We start from the raw sequence: 25,859 nt of genomic DNA, 5'->3' as shown, positions 1-25,859 counted from the left end.
AGTTTAATTTAAACTGAACCAGGAAAGTTTCGACCTGCCAGTTAAGCATTAGGACATGCAAGTATTTACATATATATATGAACATAAATACAATAAAAATTTGATGCCTGAAAACTGTAGAAGCAAGACAAAATACTCTACCAACTGAGGATTACCCCATACAATTTAGCTAATCTATTGGGAGTCCTCAAAACAAAATTATATACATAAAATAATATACAAAAAGGTGAGTTGACCAAAGAAATAAAAAACAATACCTTATACACAACAAACAAGCAAGTAAAATGTCATATGAAACAAGTATTAACTATTATATTAATTTTACACAGTATTTTCAGAAAATTTCCAAATCTTCAACTGTCCATGTTTTATGGGTGAACAGAACTTCAGCTGATAATGTGATTAAACTTTTGTCGTATACATCCTTTGTATAGTGTAATTCATTAGTTTGAAGTGCAGATTTTGAATATTCTATAGGAAAAGTATGATTTAAGGCGTATAATACAAGGATATCAATAACAATATAGACTAGCTACATCCCTTTTTGATATTTATCCCATGGCTTTTTTTCAAGATGCACTTTATATTTTCTTATCAAGTTAGTTATAAGAATAGAGGATGTGGTATGATTGTCAATGAGACAGTCATCTGGAAAGGTTCCAAGTACAAATAAAAATTTATCTACAGGTTACCGTACGGCTTTCAACAATGGACAAGAATCCACAACATAAAGTAAGCTGTAAAAAGCCCCTAAACAAGAAAATGTGACACAATTCAAGATAACAACAAACCTTTATAAATTTAGATTCACCTTTATAAATCAAGGCATCATGCATCCCCTGTAGGTCGATATTAACAGAGATTTTCATATACAATGCTATAAACCTCTTTATATAAGCAAAAGTAATACATGCATATAACTGCCAATAAGTGCACTCTAAATCTAAGACTACTTTTTAACTCATGTAATTTATATCAAAAGAGCAAAACCTAAGAAGATATAATTGTAACAGGATGCTGTTATAGATGTCCAAAGAAACACAAATTGAATTCTCCTTCAAATCAAAAACTATCTCCAGGGCCTGTATAATTCTAGAAATGCCCCTCAGGGCACTAACCTTGTATGATCAGTGAATGTGCCTTGCTAAAACATAGGGTAATCCATGATTACAAAGTTCGCCTCATCTGCAACATTCTTTGTACCTAAGACAAACCTATAAAACACAATAATTCATAAAAGTAAGAGCTTTAAGCTAAGGAGGGTCAACTATGCATGAAATGTAGGTCAAATTACATGATCCTAGACCATATAGTGACTGAGAAATGAACTCGACATAAACTTTAACCAAAGTCAATCAAGCATGAAATGTAGGTCAAATTGACCTATTTTGGTATGGATGCTGACAGGCTCCCAAAGTTACATCCCCACATCAAGTGACACGATCCTAGGTCATAAAGTATCCGAGAAATAAACTCGGATGTAAACTTTAACCAAAGTCAATAAAAGCATGAAATGTAGGTCAAATTGACCAATTTTGGTATGGATGCTGACAGGCTCCCAAAGTTACACTCCCACATCAAGTTATATGATCCTAGGCCACATAGTATCTAAGAAATGAACTTCGACGTAAACTTTAACCAAAGTCAATCAAGCATGAAATGTAGGTCAAATTGACCTATTTTGGTATGGATGCTGACAGGCTCGCAAAGTTACATCCCCACATCAAGTTACATGATCCTAGGCCACATAGTATCTGAGAAATGAACTCGGACGTAAACTTTAACCAAAGTCAATCAAGCATGAAATGGAGGTCAAATTGACCTATTTTGGTATTGATGCTGACAGGCTTGCAAAGTTACATCCCCACATCAAATTACATGATCCTAGGCCACATAGTATCTGAGAAATGAACTCGGACGTAAACTTTTAACCAAAGTTAATCAATGTGTACTTACATTTTTGATACTTACCAATCACTTGGTGTGAAAGTTGAAGGAGCCTTCCTTTTTCTCTTGCCAGTTTTGAGTGATACAACTTCTATTAATTCATTATTATTATAGGTTCAAGATAGGAATTAAATATTAAACAAGATGAACTGTGAGCTATTACTCACAAAAGTCTACCCCCGCTAACCATATCATTATAGGATCTGCAAGTTCGTAAGCAGGAAGTAGAAGAGCAGCAGACCTGAAAACCACTTAAACAATACAGCACCCCAACCTGATACTTGATAACAAATATCTAATAGCTGTAATACATAGTAGTTGAGAAAAGTGTTACGAAAATTTTTCATTAATATCCCTGTCTAATTTATGTACTAAGTCCGTAAACAGGAAGTTGAAGAGCGACAGACCTGAAAACCGCTTACACAGTACAGCACCCCAACCTGATGCTTGATATCAAATATCAAATAGCTGTGATTCATAGTAGCAGAGAAAAGTCTTACGAAAATTTTTCATTAATACCCCTATGTCTAATATATGTACTAAGTCTGTAAACAGGAAGTAGAAGAGCGACAGACCTGAAAACCGTTTACATGGTACAGCACCCCAACCTGATGCTTGATACCAAATATCTAATAGCTGTGATACATAGTAGTTGAGAAAAGTGTTATGAAAATTTTTCATTAATACCCCTATGTCTAATATATGTACTAAGTCTGTAAACAGGAAGTAGATGAGCACCAGACCTGAAAACCACTTACACGGTACAGCACCCCAACCTGATGCTTGATACCAAATATCTAATAGCTGTAATACATAGTAGCTGAGAAAAGTGTTACAAAAAAGTGTTACGGATGGACTGACAGAGGACGGACTGACTGACGGACGGACGGACAGAGGTAAAACACTATACCCCCCCTCTCCTTCGGAGCGGGGGTATAATTATTACTGTTAATTTACTTAGCTGGCACTGATAACGGTAATTAAAGAGAAATTTAAAATATGACAGGTGTGTTTTTTCTTTTATATTGTCTTAATTACCATGATTACATGTACTTAGCCAAGTGGCATTTATAACCATGCTAATTTTTATTCCGATTAAGTTGATGCCCTGACCTCTTTTGATCTCTAGTTAACACTTGCCAATAATATAAACATACAGACCATGAAAAGAAAACTTGTTAAGTATGAAAATGGGAAAGAACAAGAGCAAAGTCGGCTCTGGACCTGCAGCGCTGGCACTTCATGGAAACATAGGTGCTTACCAATCGCAGCATAATAGTATGTAGCATTGGATAATAAAGGGAATTGTGAAAACAAAAGGAAATTGAGTACAGGTTTTTTATATATAAAATGCAAGAAATATGACAATTTTAGCATGATATACATCTATTAAATTTTGGCCTTGGCAGCCATGTTGGTTGCCCGTCAAGGACTACGGATATAATTTTAAAAATAGATACCATAAGGATGATTGTGGCCAAGATTGGTTCCATTTGACCTGGTAGTTTCAGAGGAGAAAATTATTATTTGCAAAATTTTAACCCTCGCTAACACTCGGGATTAAAATTTTACACAAACAATGAAACCCATGTTAAAATCTCCAATAAACCATGGCTGCCATGAATTATTTCTTAAATAGTCAAAAACGTTAAAATTGGCCAAAAATCATCATTTATGGGCAATAACCCCTTTGCGAGGGCATCCGACAATTTTGGCATAAATGGAACTTAGGTAGATTTTGACATTCTGAACATTTTTGCCTATGTCAGATTTTCTCTATCTGCAATGGTTTTCAAGAAATTAGTCAATATTTGCATTTTACCCCTATGTTCTATTTTTAACAGGTGAGCTAATAAAAAGTGAAAGGGAACCAGGCATTACAAATTCCAGCCTAATTTTAAAATTTCAATTCAATCGGATGAAGCATTTTTGAATTAGTGTACAACATACAAGAAAAACGCATTTTTTTAACACCAAAGTCCCACAACTCTAGAACAACATATAGAAAAATCAGAAAAAAAACGAAAGAGAACCAGGCATTACCTATTCTAGCCTAATTATAAAATTTCGGATTAATCGGATGAAGCATTTTTGAGTTACTGTACGACATTCAAGAAAAATGGCATTTTTTGTAAAAATCAAAGTCCCATACTCTGGACACATCGCAAAATTGGAAAAAAACAAAAGGTAACCAGACATTACCAATTCCAGCCTAATTTTAAAATTTCAGTTCAATTGGATGAAGCATTTTTGAATTCATGAACGACATACAAGAATAAAGAGCTTGGCCGAGTGCACCATGATACGACCGCAATGGTCGACAAGTGTTCATTTGGGCAAGTGTTGACACACTTCTAAAGTGGACACAATAATATGCTTGACACAGTAATTTGCTGGACACAGAAATTACATTAGTACTAAAAAGCACCACTTTGGCCCCTAATAGGTTGGAAGAACTGCAAGTCCTAGCTCAAATCTGCTAAAATTCTCTATGTTGGAAATTCGATAAGGACTCTAAAGAAGAAAAAAAAACCTTTGAAATCGGACGAGAAATAAAAAAGTTTGTTTTTTGGGATTGAGCACCACTTTGGCCCCTAATAGCTCGGAAACGGTACAAGCTACGTTAAATCCGTCGAGACTCTACCAGTGCAAAAGTTCATAAGGAAAACAATGAAAAATGAAAAAATCAAAATGAAAATATGAAAATTAAAAATTTCATGAACAAAAAAGAGAAGTCCGTTTTAGCCCCTTTTAGCTCTGAAACCTTAAGTCCTAGCTCAAATCTGTAAAAATTCACTTTGTTGGAAAAAATATGACTACTTTTGACATAACTGAAAATCGAAATTGTCAATTTTATTTAATATAAAAAGAAATTCAGGTTTAAAGATATTTTTTAGCCTACAACTTTTGATAATTTACTGGATTTTTTTTCCTTAAATTGACGATTGTTGTTGGAAGGGACTTGGACAATATTCATGACATGGTCAAATTACAACTAGATGGAAAATTAGACGCCTTTTTCGTGCCACCGTGACAATAAGTGAAGGGCATATTGTTTATACTGATCCATCTGTCCGTTTGATGTTTTAGAACAAAATAAAACATAAATTATGGATGGATGGACAACAGACAGACGATAAATAATGGATGAAAATGCTTAGTGATGGCAAAAACTTGCAAGCCTTTCAGGCTAAGTGACCAAAACAGAAACCAATAATACAAATCAGCAATTCTTACTTTTCTTGTTTTCTTGCTTTTCAGCTACTTTACTGCTGCTTGGAGTATATATTTTTCTAGGAATTCTTTTCCTTTTTGGATAGGAAATTGGAGTTTCCATTGTTGGTAGATCTGCAAAAGATGAATATCATATTTGACAGATGTTTCACTATCAACTGTTTCATTACCAGGACCAAAATAAAAAAAATAATGTATGATCTGACAAAAAAAAAAAACAAGCTGTGTCAAGTCTTGTATTGCTGTTTTATATTTCAGAATATTTATGTGTCCGTGTCGTTACCAATTCCACTCTGAATGTAAATCATAATAATTTTGCACTTGACACGAACCAGCTAGTAACTATTGCAAGAAAGGTAACTAGAGGCTCCAAGGAGCCTGTGTCGCTCACCTGTTTTCAAATTTGTCTAAATCTTCCTTTGAGGATGATTTCAGACCCACTGGCTGTATTTTTTAGATCTTGTCCTACTTAACATTTTTGCTGTTCAAACTTTCAATATATCTATAACAGTTTAAAAGATACTTTTTAAAGCACTAAAATCGGTGAAAATATAAAAATAGAGGATATGGTAATAAACAAGTAATAAACATTTAAGGGCAATAAATCCAATAACAAGTGGTCATTTGAACTGTGTGTAGAGCTTTTATTGCTGAACATATTTGCAATCTAAAATATTTTTTTTTCTATCTATAATCACTGTGCTTAAACAGCTGTGGGTAACTTAAGTTACCCACAGCCCAAGATGGCGCAAGACATCTTCTGTTTATATAGATTTTAGTTATTTTAAAGCAAAACAAAGTTGTTTAACGAAGATAAAGCTTTCAAGAAGATGTATATCAGTTTCGCCCGCACTAATAAAAGTAGAAATAACTCAAGTATAAAACAATAAGTCGAAAAACAACTGATTTTAAAAGTCCAAAAGAGGTACGTAACTTTTACAAGAGATATCCGTAACTTTTTTTACGTAATTTACAGAGATGTCCGTAACTTCATGATGTGTCTTTAACTTTTCTCAGAATTTATATTGTTATACACAAAAATATAAAGGTAAGCTATGAAATATCGTAAGTTGGTATACAACTACATTTAGTTACAGTAAAGAGTAAAGGTTAACGCCTTACTTATTCCCAAAAACGGCAAGGGGAATTCATAGTCAGAAGTTCCAATTTTCGAAACGATCCCTTAAAGCAAAACACTAAACCCCTTCAACATTTTTTATTCTAGATTATATGTGATATCACTCTGTCTGTTTTACTCATAAAATTACAGCAACACAGTACTGCAACATACATTTTTACAATAACAAACCACGGCTGTCCTTAATCAACTAGTTTAAGATGAATATTAAGAAGCCGAAAAATCTGAACATGTAGCTTAAATGTTTTTCTTCTATGCGGTGCCAATATTCAAATTTTCAGATGAAATTACAAAAGGGAATAAACCGTACATTAATACTGAAACAATGAAAATATCTTAGCCTTATTTTTTAAGAAACCAGGACTAGTTGGGTTAATAAACTTTCTTCATTATTTACTTGTGTTACTCATCGAAACATAGTGCAATTACATATATGTAATTTCAAATAGATTTGCCAGGATCACATTGTTGTTTTTCTTCAAACAGTTGAAAATAAAATTTCTACTGGGATAATGATTTATTGAGTTCTTTGAAACCCTGTCTCTCCTTCGGTAGCTGTTAATAGTGGAAAATCACTGGTATAAAGCCGATGCCCGTAAATGCAGTTACGGTTAGCCGTAGATGGCATACGAAAATATGGGCATTATATTTTCTAGCTTTTAAGCCTATAAAATTGTTACAATTGTTGAATTTTGCAATTTAGGAAAAGGTCAGTGTCTCAAGATTTAATATAGACCAGAATCATGTTTATTATATGTCTAGCTATTTCATTTTTAAAGCTCTTAGTGAGCTGTAAGATGCGTGTACCTGCTGCTTTTTCTACAGTTTAGATGCCCTTAACTTGTAAAGCGGATGCGTGTAACTTGCAGATCTAATGATTGTAAATTGCAGTAGCTGAAATGCTGAAGTTTATTGCATGTTTAATGTACAAATTATCCTGTATTGGTACGCACTTTTATGTTATATTTTCATGAACGTAGAGAGCGTGGCACTCTTCCTATACAAGGCATCGGATTTAATGTCCCTAATCTGACCGGACCTGACTGTGTATTTGTACATCCAGCACAGCTAAACGGACCAAAGTTAAGCGCTTAAGTTGGTATTATCCCCATGTTTGTGAGTGTCATTTTCTTCGGTGTCCGTGGAAAAGGAAAACAAATGTCAGATCATTATGTATAAAGAATCCTTATATACGCAAAAATTATGCATCCAAAGGCTACAACAGAAAAATTACCCACGGCCAGAGTTTTCGGTTAAGAAAAGTTACGGACATCTTTTGCCATTTTTAAAATTGTTCTTAGGCTAAGCTAAGACAAAATGCATTACATTTTTTGTTTTCAGTTGATTATTTTGCCTTAGATACATTACATTGACAACTTGTAAAGAATTATTAATGCAAAGATATTTGATAAAATTAAAATCGCATTATTTTACGCCGCCATATTGGGCTGTGGGTAACTTAAGTTACCCACAGCCGTTTAAGCACAGTGATAATAGTTTATGAGATAATAGCCAAAAGCATTCAAATTTGCCAAAAACTGTCATTTATGGCCAATAACCCCTATGCAGGAGTATCCAACAATTTTGACATAAATATAAATTAAATAGATCTTGTCATTCTGAACATTTTTGTCCTTGTCACATTTTCTCTGTTTGCAATGAATGGTTTTTGAGATATTAGTCAATACAGTCGAACATGTTTTTCATTAACAGCCATATGTTTAATATATGTACTAAGTCCGTAAACAGGATGGCTTAGTATGACGGACGAAGGGACAGACAAAGTCCATGATTTGCTATTGGAAACCGCAGAAATTGGTAGGATCAAAATCTAAATTAGGAGGTGCACAATGGGAACATGTAACAAAGATTCTCTGACAGTTTCATGGAATTCCCTTCAGTAGTTTAGGGACGGAAGGATGAACGGACGGACACAACGAATACTATATACCCCGTTTTTTTAAGCGGGGGTAAAACTAAATAATGTATCAAATTATTACAATAAAATATCAATGAAAGACTCATTTTTTTTTTTACAAAATTTTAAAAATAAAGATTGATAGTCATGTTACTGTAAAGGACAGTTGAAAGTATAATTAAAGAAATTGTTCATTGAAACTTTAGGCCAAATTGTAATATATGGACTGGCAGGCCACTCCAAAAGGCCCTCAGTGTCTTGAACTATTTCTTAAATATTGACCTTAATCACATGAAATATTTGTACAAGGTAAATAAATCCTTGTATCCACCTCATCAAAAGTCATAAATTGTATAATATACAATTATGACCTTCATGGAAAGTTAATACAGTCAAACCTGTGAAAACCGGACCCTGAGTAATCCGGTTTCCTGTCAATTCCGGCCGTAAATTAAAGTCCCACTTCCTTCCCTTAATATTCTTTGCAAAAATGTCCCTTGTAAACCGGACCCTGTCTATTCGGAATTCCGATCTAATTATCTAGTCCCAATACAGTAAATTACTTTAATTATTACCTGTCAAAACCGGTTTGGCCTTTTATCATAACGGTATTGATTGATGTCAATCAACTGATCAAGTCGACAGAGATCCGACCACTTTTGAAACGAAATAACTGCTATGGAAAATTAATCTTCAATGCCTACGGAGGAAACTTATGATGGACAGAAAAACAACTCGTGTTTATCAATTCAAACAATGTGGAGATTCCGACGCAAACAAAATCTGCGAAAGTGAAAATGAAGCGGTTGAGCCAGAAACTTTAACTTCATATGAGTATTTCTTCACAAACATTAAATGTATGAATCATTTTTCAAATTCCAAAGATGATGGATTTCTTAACTTTCTCATACCAATGAGAGCAATGATTGAAGATGTTTCGTTCGTAGAAAAATGGTAAAAAGCAGGGACATGTCCAAATATATATTGTGTTCAAATCATCGGCACTCTAGGTTAAATAAAATTAGTTTCAGAATTTTCTATTATTCAATACACTAATTTATAATATGTCAGTAATCTACTGTACTATACAAGCTTATTATTTGTTAATTGCATGAAATATGCAGTTCTGTAAAATATCTGACGTCATGAACCACTGACTTCCTGTCAATCTGAAAACCTGAATAAACCGACCCACTGCCTAAACCGGCCCTTTTTGACGGTCCCAGAGGTGGCCGGTTTACACAGGTTTTACTGTATCTAAAATTGATAAATCGAGGAAGAGGTTATTTCCTGCGGGCATAGCCAAAGGGAAATTCCCCCTTTCGAGATTTAACAATTTTGGATATTAACTTTTCATGAAGGACATAATTGTTTTATTATACCACACTAAACATTGGACTTGTTTTAACCCATTTTACAAGCATCAGCGTAAAAGTTTCATTTCAAAAACTAACTAGTCTTTGAGACTTTCAGGAAATTTACCAAAGTTGGAATTGCAACTTTTGGAATCAGAGCATTTCAAAACATTTCATTAGTTTTTATGATATATATATATGGTAAGTCTTGTAGAATGATTCCAAAAATCAAGCAGTCTTTTTAAGACTTTCAGAAAATTTACAAAACTTGGAATTGCAATTTTTTGAAATCTTAGTGTTCCATGTAATTCCAATAAATAAAATGTAGCAAAAGAGATTAATTGCAAGTTAAATTTTGAAAAATTAATGAGTCTTTGAGACTTTCAGGAAATTTACCAAAAATGGAAATCTGAACATTCAAAAATATTTTGTTTGTTTTTGCAATGTAAGAATAGTAAGTTTTGAAGAACATTTTCAAAGATTTGCCAGTCTTTGAGACTTTCAGGAATTTTCTTAAAACTGGAATTGGCATTTTTTTTAAATCCAAGTGTGCATATCTTTTTATATGTTATTGTAAAACACAATTAGTTTCAAGGAACATTTCCAAAATTTAAACAGTCTTTGAGACTTTCAGGAAATTTACCAAAGTTGGAATTGCCATATTTGGAATCCAAACATACAGTATTGTTCCAACTGTTATACTAATACATAATAAAAAGCTTCGCCGAGCACAGCATGATACGACCGCAGTTGTCGACAAGTGTTCATTTGGGCAAGTATTGACACACTACTAAAGTGGACACAATAATGTGCTGGACACAGTAATTTGCTGGACACAGTAATTTGCTGGATACAGTAATTAGCTGGACACAGTAATATACTGGACACAGAAATTAAGACCCTTGTAGCAGGGAAACCGTAAGTCCCAGCTTAAATTTGGAGAGAATCAAACGGGTTGGAAATTTGTTAAGGAATCCAAACAAAAAAAATGTTGTAATTTGACGAGAAATAAAAAAGTTCTATTTTTGGAGTTAGCACCACTTTGGCCCCTAATAGCTCGGAAACGGTAAAAGCTATGTTAAATCCGTTGACATACTATCGGTGCGGAAGTTCATAAGGAACATAATGAAAAAAACAAAACCAAAATAAGATGAAAAATAAAAATTTGACAAACAAAAAAGAGAAGTTCGTTTTAGCCCTTTTAGCCCCTTGTAGCTCAGAAACCGTAAGTCCTAGCTCAAATCGGTAAAAATTTTCTGAGTTGGAAATTTCATAAGGAATCCAAAGAAAAAAAACCCGTTGAAATCGGACGAGAAATAAAAAAGTTTTTTTTTTTTATTTAGCACCACTTTGGTCCCTAATAGCTCGGAAACGGTAAAAGCTACGTTAAGTCCGTTGAATACTATCGGTGCGGAATTTCATAAGGAACATAATGAAAAAAACAAAATGAAAATAAGATGAAAAATAAAAATTTGACGAACAAAAAAGAGAAGGCAGTTTTAGCCCCTTTTGGCCCCTTGTAGCTCCGAAACCGTAGGTCCTAGCTCAAATCGCTTAAAATTTCATGAGGAATCAAAAAAAAAAAAACCCATTGAAATCGGACAAGAAATAAAAAAGTTCGTTTTTTTGGATTTAGCACCACTTTGGCCGCTTATAGCTCGGAAACGGTTAAGGCTATGTTAAATCCGTTGCAATATTACAGTTGCGGGATTTCATAAGGAACATTATGAAAAAAATTTGATTAAAATTGAACAAACAAGAATGTGTCCTCAGTACACGAATGCCCAACTCGCACTATCATTTTCTATGTTCAGTGGACCGTGAAATTGGGGTAAAATCTCTAATTTGGCATTAAAATTAGAAAGATCATATCATAGGGAACATGTGTACCAAGTTTGAAGTCGATTGGACTTCAACTTCATCAAAAACTACCTCGACCAAAAACTTTAACCTGAAGCGGGACAGACGGACGAACGAACGAACGGACATACGGACGCACAGACCAGAAAACATAATGCCCCTCTACTATCGTAGGTGGGGCATAAAAATAAATCCTCTACATCATATTTAATATAAACACTTATTTTGCCCTTTTTGGCCCCTATTTCAGGAACCGGCGGGGGCATAACCCCCAAAAACAATCCTAAGCTGTATTTTGTGGTTATATTCCTTGTGTTAAAATTTCGTAGCATTTGCTCTATCAGAACTTAAGTTATTGTCCGGAAACCATTAATCTGGACGACGACGACGACGCCGACACCGACGACGCCAACGGACAGGGGCGATACCATTATACGAACGCAAAATTTTTGCGGTTGTATAAAAAGTTAGTTGCTTGGATCATAATCATACCAAAAGATGTCGCATATTAATCATTTGGTGGGAAATCATTTTGCCCTAAGGGCAAAGTTCAAAATTCCGAAACCTTCGACACAGACAACTTTCATAGTACTACTTATACACTTATAATTTTCATGTTTCTACCATGAAAGGTGTAAGAGGAGTTTTGCAGAATCGATTTTGTCATTATTTTTAACCCTTAGGAATATGCCCTCAGGGCTTGCAGGCAAAATACCATGCCACTGCTAGACTTGGTACCCATAATGGGAGGTCATACTGTTGGAACCAACTTCCTATTGTAAATAGTTTGGAAGATTTCACCATTTTCTGCCTATCTCAAAAACGAAATTTCGCTCATAAATTTGCCCTAGGGCATGAATTTCATACCCTGATCACATACTCTAACATGCTACCAAGTTTCAAGTTTCCATCATTTCTAGTTTCTGAGATTTTGCATGACATTACATACATACAAACAGACGGACTGCATTACATACATGACATAATCCCCCCGCTTTCGCTTAGCAGGGGGGATAAAAACAGCACTTGACAATATTTATACCCTCTTCTTCATTGATAATATTCTCTTCTGAATCGATGAACTGTTCCCTCTCAAAATCTTCTTCTGCCTCTACACCTTCCATCTGAGTATTTCTATCTTCTTCTCTGTCTATTTCTAACTCTTTCTCTGAATAAGGAAAGATATTTCATTAACTAACATAAATTGCTTACCTGGATAGTCTTAACCAAACATATCAATGGCTAAATATAGCAATTTTAATGCCGTTTTAATTTTTTGTGTGTGATCTATGCATTCTTTTAGTAACAATTTTGAAGATGACTGAATAAAAAAAAAACTAGAGGCTCAGGTGAGCATCAAGAATTGCCCATGGCAGCCAATTTTGTTGTCCAATCAGGACGAAATGAGGCAATTTTATAACAGACCTTACATAGATGCATCCTGCCAAGTTTGATTCCATTTAGCCCAGCGGTTTCAGAGGGGAAGATTAAAGTGTGATAAGTTATGATAGATGTTTCATGGTGGCAAAAGCTCACATTACCCTAATAATAATCTATAAAGCAATCAACAATGCTCATCTTTCATACATGTTGTCTGAAATAAATTAAATATTCTGCAATCATGGACTAATGCAAAACATATTACAATTAATCATTCAATTATTAAACAGAAATCAAAAACACATGTTTCTGAATTCACAATTCCATTTGTTTCTTTGGTAAAACTCTAAATTTACCTGAATCAGAGTCCAAAATGCATTGCAGTTGTTCTATTACCCTGGGCCTACTTATGACGTACTGCATCACCACAGATGGATTTGCATCTGCAAATCTGGTCCATTTTTCTTTAACTGAAAATATAAGATTTTCATCCAATGATAAACAGAGGACAGGTCTGAGCTTTTTTTTTGCAAAGGTTTATTTTGCCTCTCAAGCTTAAAATGACTTAATTGACAGTCCAAAATAACATTTGAAATTACAGATAATTTTATCAATACAAACTGAGGTGCTCAACAACCTACTTTGTTGACTACTCAATAACCTATATTGTGGTCAACACAGGAATTGTGTTACCAGTAGCTTGCTTCATACAGTAATGTGTTTGATATGCTTACTTTCTTGACAGTCTAACTTGCTTGCCACGATTATGTTGGTAGTTCACTATTATTGAAATATATTGGAAATCAGAATTAGAATAAACAGCTGCGCCACAAGTGCAATATACGCCCATTCCGAATTTTTTTTATAGTTCATTTCAAAACATATGCAGTGGAACCTGTCTTATCCGACACACCTCGGGACCAGAGAAATATGTCGGATTGGACAGGGTGTCGGAATACTCGGGTTTCACATTTGATAAAAGTGAAATAAGCATGTAAGATACAAACGTGGGCAATAACACCCAAAATAGGTTTTACTAAGGAGATCCTTTAAAGAAAAATAGTGTTTATGAAACATTACACCACGTCAAGTACGAATTCCCAAGATCTCGTAAATATTTAGTACGATAAATTTCAGTGAGATTGACAAGTTCTTAGAACATTTACAGTGTTAGTCTTCATCAATTGTTTAACTATTTTCCCAGTCATGGTTATTTGTATCATTTAGTCGGAATATTGTCTTCGACACTGGTTACATAAAGTAAACTGTCAAAATGAAATCGTTTCACAGTCCAATTAGAAATATTTCTTCGTCTGGATTTTTTTCCCCAACAATTTACTCACATTGAATTAAGAAAGACATTATGAAAAGTATGTATTAAGATTTATATATTTTCCATATGTTGTAGAAATGTTTTTATCCCGTACTGAGCCTCAAATTTCCTATCCGATCAATAAAAAATAACAAGATATTTGTGTACACAGGTAATGGATTAAATTACCTTTAATAAAAATGCATGAAATACACCTGACTGAATTATGATTACCTTGTTTATAAATTGATTAAGGAGATCAAAGGGTCGGATTAAACAAGTATAATTAGAGTACTTATGAAGGCTGGGACTTGAAAATGCTGTCGGATTACGGAGTAGACGGGTGACGGAATACAGAAGATTTTTTAACAAAGAATGTTAAAGAAAACTTTCGGGACCAGTAAATTTTGTCAGATTTCACAGGATGTCGGAATATTCAGGTGTCGGATTAAGCAGATTCGACTGTAATTATCAGATCATGTCTATTTCAAACAAAACAAAAGAAGAAACACTATGTGAATTTTAAAAGCAAACAGACAATTATTTTTATAAAAATAAAATTTAATAAAATAATGAAAAAAATAATAAATTAAATATAGAACCAAAAAAAATCTAAATGAAAATAGGAAAAAAATATTCTTTAGTTATTCACAAAAAAAAAGTAAGTTACTTAGTCCGCTCCCAACTCCAGAACTCTAAAAGGACAATAGGGAAAATAACAAAAACCAAAGGCATTTACTCTACATAGGACCTACATGTAACATCATGTTAAAATTTAGTAAGAATTGGTCAAAGTAAACTTGAGTTTTTGTGAAAAATGTCAATTTTCAATGAACAAAGTCCCATAACTCTTGAACGACAAAAGTGAAAATCAATGAACCGTAACAAGACTCAAACTCAATCTGTAACATCAATAAATATCTATATACCAAAAATCAGTTCAATATCTCAAGGTGTTTAGTAAAAAAGTCTGGAAAACTGGTTGTTGCGCAACAAGTCAGAATGACAAACAAGGGTAAAACTATATGTCCCGACCACTTTGTGGCGGGACATAAAAAAGTGCTGAAAACTTCAAATTCACTGTAATTTTCTAAGTCCGAGGGCGTAACTTCCGTAAAAATTATTCAACCACAACCAAAGTAGAACTTAATCTGTAACTTCTCATGATAAGACCACATACCAAAAATAAAATCAATTGGTTGAACATTACAAAAAAAAGTGTGGAATACTTAAAATTCACTGTAATTTTGTATGTATAGAAATATTTTATATTTTGGGCCACTTTTACCTTTAACCTATGTCTTTTACTTTTTATTGTTTTGTATGTTTTATATTTGGTTTGTTTAGCCCCACTGCCAGTGGTTTTACATTTACAATTTCTTTGATATTAAATTTTTCTATGTCCAAGGGCTGTAGCTTCCGTGAAAATCATTGAACCGTCACCAAACTCTAATTTAATCTGTAACTCTTCATAATAAGGCTACATACCAAAGATATTATCATTTGGTTGAAGCATTAACAAAATAAAGAGCTACGCCAAGCGCAGCATGATACGACCGCAGTGGTCGAACAGGTGTTCATTTGGGCAAGCATTAATGACACACTACTAAAGTGGACACAATAATATGCTGGACACAATAATATGCTGGACACAGTAATATGCTGGACAGAGAATTCTGATTAGTAATAAAAAAACTTTTTTTTTGTTTTTTTTTTATTTAGCACCACTTTGGCCCCTAATAGCTCGAAAACGGTAAAAGCTATGCTAAATCTGTCGTACTCTACTGTTGCAAAAGTTCATAAGGAACATAAAGAAAAACTAGAAAATGTGTCTGTAAGCCACAGATGCCCTGCCATTAAGATCAATATGAGGTTCCATGTTGTCTGATGTAAAAATTGACCAAAATGCTGCTGAAAAGAGCTGTATGGCAAATTTAAACCAAAGTCACTCAAGCATAAGATATGTCAAAGTGACCAAAAAGAGGTCAAACTGTGCTGCACTGTGCAAGAATACTACAACAGTGTAATATCATTGATACACTACCACAGATTCCGAGAAATGGCAGTAAATGCAAAACTTAACCAAAATCATTCAAGCATAAAATGTAGGTCATGGTATTCTAGAAGATGCTGAACTGTGCTGCACTATGCAAGGACACTACAATACATTAATATCATTGATATACTACATTAGGTTCTTGAGAAATAATCCTCGACACAAAACTTTACCAAAATCACTGAAGCATAAAATGTAGGTCATAGTGACCAAAAAGATGCTGAACTGTGCTGCACTAAGCAAGAACACTACCAATAGTCTAATATCATTGATACACTACCATAGGGTTCTGAGAAATGGACCTATACACAAAACATAACCAAAACCACTGAAGCATAAAATGTAGGTCATATTGACCAAAAAGATGCTGAACTGTGTTGCACTAAGCAAGAACACTACAACAGTCTAATATCATTGATGCACTACCATAGGGTTCTGAGAAATGGACCTAAACGCAAAACTTAACCAAAATCACTCAAGCATAAAATGTAGGTCATAGTGACCCAAAAGATGCTGAACTGTTGAACTGTGTTACACTACATAGGAACACCACAGTGGTGAAATATCATTCATATATTACAATAGGTTTCTTCACAATGGTCATTTATGAAAAAAGTTATTGAAGTCAATCAAGCATGAAATGTAGGTCAAATTGACCCAAATGTTGTTGATCAATGTAGTACTATTTAAGAAGAATATACTGATGAAATATCATTGGTACATCATTATCACATTCTGAGAAATGGACCTTAACGCAAAACTTAACCAAGATCGGGACAGACGGACAAGGGTAAATCTATATGCCCCTTTCACTTCGTGGCGGGGCATAAAAAACAAAACCAAAATAAGATGAAAAATAAAAATTTGAGGAACAAAAAAGAGAAGTCTTTTTTAACCCCCTTTAGCCCCTTATAGCTCAGAAAATGTAAGTCCTAGCTCAAATCTGTTAAAATACACTATGTTGGAAATTCATAATTTGCTGTTATACATTTTGAAATTGTTTAAAACACTAAGGTTTTTCTACTTCAAGGCATAGGATTTCCTTGGTCTTATTTTGGTGCCCTGTTTCGGTATATTTTGGGTTTATAAGCTCTTCAACTTTATAGTGATTTTGGATTTGCATAGTTTTAGATACATGTAAGAGCGTCACTGATGAGTCTTTTATAGACGAAACACGCGTCTGGCGCAGAAAAAATCTTGCCTTGAACTTTGATGTGATTTTTTTTTTTAACACCATGATGGTTTTCACTGCTGGTGGAGGTATTCTTCCTAGAGGTTAACCCGCTCCGCTAGTCAACACTTCGGTGCTGACATGATTCATCAAACTAAATGTGCTGTTATAAATTTTGAAATTGTTTAAAACAATAAAGTTTTTCTACTTCAAGGCATAGGATTTCCTTGGTCTTATTTTGGTTCCCTGTTTCGGTATATTTTGGGTTTATAATCTCTTCAACTTCATAGTGATTTGGATTTGCATAGTTTTAGATAAGAGTGTCACTAATGAGTCTTTTATAGACGAAACACTCGACTGGCGCAGAAAAAATATTGCCTTGAACTTTGATGTGATTTTGGTTATTTTTTGACTGGAAAATGTAATTTTAAGAATTGAATGCAGATTTTTTGCATTTTATGGGCGTGTAAAAGCGTTGACCGTGCGCACATTTTTTGTATGAAGCGCTTCCACGCTTTATATAAAATGTGCTTCGGTCAACGCTTTTACACGCCGATTAAGTACAAAAAATATGCATTCAATTCTTAAATCAATGTGCATATAAACATGATAAACATCATAAACTCACAAGATTCCACAGGTGCACACGTCTTTCTTGTTATGAAATTTTTTATCCAGGTGTAAAGTCTATTCTTTTCTTTCCTTTTCCTTGAATTCTGTCCACAACTGTCCTTCTCATCTAGAGGGGGACTGTCATACTTGGTTCCTACTTCCTAAAGATAACACACATGAAAATCAATATTCAGCAGTTACAAAACTGTACACTAAATAATAATATATGTATGCAAGAGCAAAACAAGAAATCTGTGTGAACTGATGCTTATTAGTGATACTCCGCTCCCGAACTTTGGCGCTAAATACGGAAAATTGAATAATAGATAGAAATAAAATTGTATAATAATAACATCATGAAATAATGGGTGAGATATCACTGATGAAGATGCGTGTCAAAATTCTTTCAAATCTCCTTCCCAAGGGTATGAAGTTAAACTTGTAAATGTATCATGTGTATTGAGTCTGCAATGAAATTCTTGTTCCATATTAAATCTAACTTGAAACTATGAGCACAACTCTATACCCCACCCCTTTTTCCCTCTCACTTTCCTAACCCTATAAGTCATGAGACTTACATCTGATATCGCAAGAAGTTCATCTTCCAATGATACAACCACCTAGGCTCTACAGTACAAAAGCTATGCCAATGATACAACCACCTAGGCTCTACAGTACAAAAGCTATGACATGAAGAACATGAAGAAGAAAAGCTTTAAAAATTATAAAGAAAAAAGTGGATGACATTTTACTATCATGAAGGTCAAGGGTCACATTGACCTAAATTTGGTACGTGACACATCATCTTCGTTTTGCTATCATGAAGATCAAAGTCAAGGTCATTGTGACATAATTTCATTCGTGACACATCCACCTCCCGTATATGATTCATCCACATACCAAGTTTGATAATCCTACAATGTAGGTACTAAGGTACAAAAGTTCTGCTCAGGACAATGAGCAGGACGGATGGACAGACAGACAGACAGACAGAGGTGATTCCTATATACCCACACAAACTTCATTTGATGGGGTATAAAAACGTCAAATAATGCCTTCAAGTTTTTACATGATGTTAACAGTCTACAAACAAACATTTGGGACCATCTTATATTCTTACAGGGTATAAAAAATTGTCATGCATGTCCATCAGACAAACATATATTCCTAAAATTGAACAACCCGTCAACAGTAAAAACAGCAGTCTACATGTAGTCAAAATCTTTTTACTACCTGTCTATATCCTACTATAGTACAAACCTGAACAATGTCAGTTTCTGTTTTCATTTCCAGATATATTTTTAAAATATATATCTCCAGGGGTGATGTCTTTGGTGTTTTTTTTATGACTTCCATCAATTTTTCTTCAAACAAGATAAATGGGGATGTAGGTGCCATGCTCATAAACTATAAAAAAAATAAACACAGATTTGTTACAACAATCATGACAATATCATCTTTTGAGGAGAAAAACGTCACATTTTAGCAATGCGTATTGCACACATATTTGTGTCAGGATGTTAATGCTACAGATACATGTAGTGAATGGGCTATTCCAGAAATAATCCATACCCCCCCCCCTATAGAGGGTACATGGGGTTCAGAAAAAAATCCATGGAAAATTTGGGATGTGGTTCAGAAAAAAATCTGGAATTCCATGTCGGTCCTATAGAAGGCAAAAAGATAAATTAAAATATTCCATGGAAAATTATGCTGTTGTTATTAGAAAATTTCTGGAAATCCAGAGCATCCTATAGAAGGCAACAATAAAAGTTTAAAAATTCCATGGAAAATCTGGATTCTAGTCGCTTTCAGTAAACTTAAGATAAATTTGTGCTTGTATGTATATCTGTAGTTCATTAGGTAATTCTAAAGCCCTATGTATCTTTACAAACAATGTACCAGAAATTTAAAGTGGTTTAATAGGTTTTTGCTCGTTGTTGAAGGCTGTACGATATTCTTAAGTGGTTAATTTTGTATCTTTTGATCTCTGGTGGGGAGTTAGTACAAATAATTATGATGTCTAGGAAAGCTATTTTAAGCTTTTGCTTTGACGCCTTCCAGTGGATGTGAAAATTGAAAAATACCCACAGCAGATGGCATGATTATCTTAACTATTGGAGAGTAGTCTTATTGGCAATTTGGAAATGATACCACATTTTATTATTTTAATACTACATGTATAAAGTGTGTCCATACATGTTGTAAGCCAGAGTTGTCAGTACTGAACTTAAGTCTGAGAGTTGTAAATTTGAAATTGTTTGCAATAGGACCTAAAAAAAAATAAAAAAATGTACATTTGTTCATGTACCTCAGCTTCTAACATAACATTCAGGGGATATGATATTCATGTAGATATTGATAGTGATAATACTTCAAAAGAAATGCATACTTTCAACACCACATGACATGTTTACTATTACATTTGTAATCTTATTGGGACAATTCACAACTTCTAATTGGAGATTGAGATAATAATATTTCCCCTCTTTTCTTTTACCATGGAAGTTACATGTACATGCATGTATATCAGTATATTGGTATTATAGAACTTGTTTGCTTTTTTGCATTTTCATAAAACATGTGTTATCATGGTTATGGTCATGGCATTAAGGGAAAAAATTCTCAGAAAATAAATGCCTGTGATTAAAAAAAATATTTTGAAACTTGCATTTCTAGAACTAAGTGAAATTAAATTGATATGAATACTGTGTATATTATAATTTATTCATGACAAAAATGATAAAAAAAAAACCTTTATAAACATAACAAATGGTTCTAACATCCAAATTCCACTAATTATATTTAACTTTTGATTTTGTAATCAAACTTGATTATAGACCCATAGTTATCTTTTTGTTTCAAGTTTGTTTTTTATTGTGAAGGAGTCATATTTTAATGCAGCTATAAGGTTTATGATAAAAAATGTAAAACATCCATACTAAGAAATGAAGAATCAAAAGAAATGACTAAGTAAAAATACTGGATGTTGATAACAAATCAAGATTTTTACAACTATTTACAAGTCAGTGTTTTAATGGTTTTAAAATAAAAACAAAATCATAGTTCACTATCTGGATTTATAGGGTTTTATTTACAATGATTTATGTTCTCTACAAGTATGTTTGTATTGAAATTTGTGAGAAACCACACACCAGGACCTACTGCTTTTCATAGTTGTTGAGGTTGAAGATTATTTTATCTAGCCATCTAGTTGACAAACAATCAGTAATTAAAAAGCTTTAAAGAAGTCCCACTGTGAACACATGGCCATTTCTGTGGACTTTAATTATATCATAATATACTACATGCAATTACTTGAACCACATGTTATAAGACAAAGGAGATAAATACTAGGAACTATGTATCCACAATCCCTTGCTCTGCAAAAACAAATATTTAGTCTCAGTTTTAAAATTAGAAAAGTTTATTTTTTTATTATTTAAATTGTTATTTTTTCCGTTTATTTATCAATCATTATAATACATTGACTCTATTTGTCTAAGTGGATTAATATGATTACATCTATTATATGAATATGTTTTGAATATTTATACATAATGTATCATCTTTCAGTTCCATAACTTATCTTAACTTTAAAAATGTTAAACATGTATACATTTAAAAAATCAAATGTCATTCATATTATACAAATTTAGAGTTTAACAATTGTTTAAAAGTTTTGTAATTTTCTTTAATTTCATGATGTTTTAGGAAATTATAACATGTAAAGAAATACAGGAATTTGAAAACAATAAGAAATTATATAAATCGTTCCCCAAAGAAGGATTGTTAGATGTCTAGATTTGGCGACTTTAGTTGCAGGCGACAAATAGAAAATTGTAAAACTGCATGTACAGGAAATTATATGAGATTAGAGACACATTTATTTTGTAATGTATTGTGAACTAATTTATAATTTTTTTAAAAACCATTTGTATTTGGAGAAAACATTTTCAAATTGTGACTGTGGTATGAGAACATTAAAGGAGTAGGTCCGGTAAGGGCAGATTTTGGCCCCAAATTTCAGTTTCATCTAACGAGATATTTAGGACACTTTTTAAACACTTAAGTGTATATTTCAATTGATTCGATTAGTTTATGTAAACGATTTTAACTGATCAGTCATTAAAAACGCTCCGATTGAAGCTTAAATATGAAAAATCTAACAAATATGCCAAAAAACGTCACTTTTCAGATGGTTTTCGTCAAAAATGAAAGTGGCCGCATCCGTGTTCATCCTCAACCTTTATATATGTTATGTATTATCATCAAATACAACTTACATTTTAATATTATGAATGAACACGAATGCGGCCACTTTACAATACGCACATTTAAAATTCAGTTCAAGAGAAGTCCGAGTCTGATGTCAGAAGATATTACCAAAGAAAATATTTAATCTCCTGAATAAATGTCTCAGAATATTCACATGACATTCATATTTACCAAGCCAAAATATGAAGAAACTCGCCCCTTTACCCTCGTTACCCGTAATGCTGTATACATAACTTCTCTTCATTAGAGGCTGCATTATCTAAGCTTTAGACGGAAACTGTCTAAAATTTAACTAAAATGCTATAATTGTGAAGATTTCAGTAATTTAGCATGACTTTATGATGCTAGTACACGATATTTGTACATTGTATTGTCAAAAACAGCACATATTTATGTAGCAGAAGCATTCTACTTTCCAAAAAATAGCTAAAAGATTACATTTGCTCAATTTTGCAAAGCTGCTTAATTTTGGAGCCAAAAAGGGGTCTTACTGAACCTACTCCTTTGATAACTTCTCAAATTTCATTCCAGTATACAATTTTTTTTTGTAGAAAATCAGTCATTTCTTATTCAAATTTATATTGAAGATTTTATAATATAAATATAAAGATAACATACATACTAAACAAAAATTTTGTTTTACAAAAAAAAGGGGGGGATGTCTGGAGCTTATAAAATTCAAAACTCAGAAGATTTTGCCACTAGCTGATTTTGATAACCAATATAACAATCTATTTATGTTGAACCATGGAAGTATTATATTGACAGGAACTACAACGATTTGTTAGCACTTATTTATAACCCGGGGAGCTCTGTAGAAAAGATATGGAAACTGACTAATTAGTATGTTATCGTTAATAGCCCTTTGTGACCATGTGCGATGCCGCCGTCCTAAATTGACCAGACATACTTTCATCACGTGGTTTTTATTGCGAAAGGTTATCTCTAATACCTGTCGGAAAACCCCTTTGTTTATTTCAATCTCGTCTGTGGTCTTTCAGAATTATTCAATTTTTCAAAACAAATCGACTAATGTACAAAACAAGAAAATCGGACGAGAACTTTGAATACTACAACGTTTTGAAGTGGTGAGTGACAATATTTCATTAGTTTGTGGGTTAAGTTTAAATCGTAATTAAGGTGTGTTCCGGTTACCGCCGGTTAAAAATAAATATATTTGATAAAAATAATTACTGTGAAGTTTCGAGTAGTCTATATAGTTAAGGTACTGGATAACCCTGGAAAGTAGAAATTTCCAGTTTAAAATACGAAAATTAATCGAACAAGTACCAACATCAACAAAATACAGAAGAAGAAAACAGAGATCTCACTTCGTTGTGTAGCTATTTATATAATGTTGGTTAATATCTTTTTAATTGTGAATATAAAAACTTCATGTCTACCCGCAATTGAAAGACCTTTCCGATCATATAAAGCCATGGTCAGTATTTTATCATTTGAACATGTATGACTATGCCAATATATATACTAGCCAAGATTTAAAAAAAGTCTTTATGACCCGAGTATTGTTTTCTCACAAGGACAAATCTTAAAGTTATCAACTTCTACTGTAAATCTTATACTTTATATATGCACTTAAAAAACAAGGTTTAATGTCTATTTCAAAAACGTAAACTGAAACTGTTTTACAGTGCACTTAACATATACATGTCCATGAAATCAGAAATCAGTGATGTATATTTGGCAGTCAGGATATTTCATATATCAGTGGCGGATGCAGGAATTTTCGAAAGGGGGGGGGGGTGCTAGCCCAGGGCAAAGGGGGGGTGCAAAACATATGTCCCGATTCAAATGCATTGATCTGCCAAAATAAAGGGGGGTGCGCACCCCCGGAACCCCCCTCTGGATCCGCCACTGTATATAATAATATACGTAAAGCCTTATTTAACATGGTGTTAAACCAGCCCTGGATTTGGAGTAAGTCTTATAATTGCTCTATAATAAAATTGTCTTTTTTTAAATCTTGATTAAATCGGCTCAATTTTCAATATGTACAGTCCCGAAATATGAATGAAATACATGCCACTGGACGTAAGACAAACAACTTTCAATCACAACTTATGATGTGCTTTTTCTACCCTTCAACCCTTTAAAACAAATCCAAAATAGTCTTTTTTTGTCAACAGATATGGTAAAAAATGGACCCAGACTATAACTGTCGTTTATGTGGAACTACAGAAAAGAGAACTGCTCACCACCTATCATACGAAAAATCAAAATATGCTAGAGACATTAAACTCTCACTAAACATTGATATTCAAAATGATCCAAGTGATTTTCCAAAATTTATTTGTATTAGTTGTCAATCTAAGTTGTATATATGTTGAATCATTGCAAACTAGATTTCGCAAAAAGACTTGTTTTTGACATTAGTGCCCTTGAATCTTTCTCTTTTGTTCCATTGCGCTTTAGCGTGCTGTACCATCGTACTTAAGGGAACAAACAAACATCGCACTTTAGCGTGAGACACCGTCATACTTTAGCGTAGACCATTGCACTTTAGCGTGACCATCGCACTTTAGAGTACCATCGCACTTTAGAGTCCTACATGTATAAACAAGAAGATGTGGTAAGAATACCAATGAGACATCTCTCAACCCAAATCACAGCGCATAAAAAGTTAACAGGTATAGGTCAAAAACATGGAGCCTTGGCTCACACCAAGCAACAAGTTATAATGGGCCCCAAAAATAACAGAAAACCAACTGTGGAATCTATATGAAAAAAAAAGAAACCAGAAACATGAACAAGTTACTACACCAACAAATGACAACCACTGAACAATGTCAATGGCATCTGACTTAGAAAAGGTGCATAAAAAAATGTAGTGTTTTAAACATTACAACAGGAGCCAACCTTCACCCTTACCAGAGACCGTAATGTATCATAACAATATAAAAAGACCCAAGATAAATTATCCATTGAATGATTGTACATTTGAAATGGATGAACTTGATCACAAAGACATTTAAACAAAAACAAGTAAGCATACAGCTGCCATACACTGAATGAATGCCAGTTTGATCTAATCATCTACATGTATGACACAAAAAAAACAATATTAAAACTTATATGTTTCATGAAAATTGTTTATCTGGAATTTTTCTGTTGGAAATTAAATTTGTCTGGAAATATTTATTTCCACAGGATATTTTCTTGGAATTTTTAGTATTATTCTCATTTTTTTCCTGGAATATTTTTTAGAATTTTTGAAATAATCTGGAAATTATTGACAACTTACAGAATATTTTCTTGAAAATCTGAGATTTTAACAGATTTTTTTTTCTAGAAATCCTTAACCTTCTATAGGGGGGGTATGGATAATACTGGAATAGCCCAATACGGCAATAGTGAATAATCAACAATAAGGGATTCTACACTTCAAGAGGATTTTCCAACTGAAGTGGTTCATCTGGTAAAGGTGGAAAATACGGGGGGGGAGGGGTCCGCCACTGTCTCACCATTCCTCCATAATTATTTTTATGGTTGTGTTTCCTATTCTTATCGTTGCGTTTTGTTGTTAGCGCCTTATGACAAATCCATTAAATATGTGCATGATGTGTACACTGGTTTTGCT

The 25,859-nt window shown here is 33.4% G+C and overlaps 1 protein-coding gene across 3 annotated transcripts; it reads right to left on the bottom strand.

Moving 5' to 3' along the window:
• Positions 1-25,859, bottom strand: LOC134681063 (uncharacterized). Of its 3 annotated transcripts, none has more exons than XM_063540470.1 (8): positions 25,744-25,859; positions 19,244-19,390; positions 18,000-18,144; positions 13,189-13,302; positions 12,495-12,620; positions 5,185-5,295; positions 1,957-2,038; positions 1-1,214 (listed from the first exon to the last, which is right to left on the bottom strand). In XM_063540470.1, the coding sequence occupies exons 1-7, from the start codon at positions 25,744-25,746 to the stop codon at positions 1,968-1,970; spliced, it is 717 nt and encodes a 238-aa protein (XP_063396540.1). In that variant the 5' UTR covers positions 25,747-25,859; the 3' UTR covers positions 1-1,214; positions 1,957-1,967. The 3 variants fall into 3 exon arrangements, with proteins under 3 accessions (XP_063396540.1, XP_063396542.1, XP_063396539.1); XM_063540469.1 differs by having other exon boundaries at positions 2-1,214; positions 1,972-2,038; XM_063540472.1 differs by lacking the exon at positions 1,957-2,038.

The sequence above is a fragment of the Mytilus trossulus genome, chromosome 8 (assembly GCF_036588685.1).
Source record: "Mytilus trossulus isolate FHL-02 chromosome 8, PNRI_Mtr1.1.1.hap1, whole genome shotgun sequence".
Lineage (NCBI taxonomy): Eukaryota > Metazoa > Mollusca > Bivalvia > Mytilida > Mytilidae > Mytilus > Mytilus trossulus.
Note: the sequence above shows the minus strand (reverse complement) of the source record. Positions and strands in the feature narration are given on the sequence as shown.

Coding starts and splice junctions, on each gene's coding strand:
- LOC134681063 (XM_063540469.1), bottom strand. Junction 18,145..19,243: donor CAGAAACTGACATTGTTCAG/GTTTGTACTATA, acceptor TGTTATCTTTAG/GAAGTAGGAACCAAGTATGA. Junction 12,621..13,188: donor CATTTTGGACTCTGATTCAG/GTAAATTTAGAG, acceptor TTCCTTATTCAG/AGAAAGAGTTAGAAATAGAC.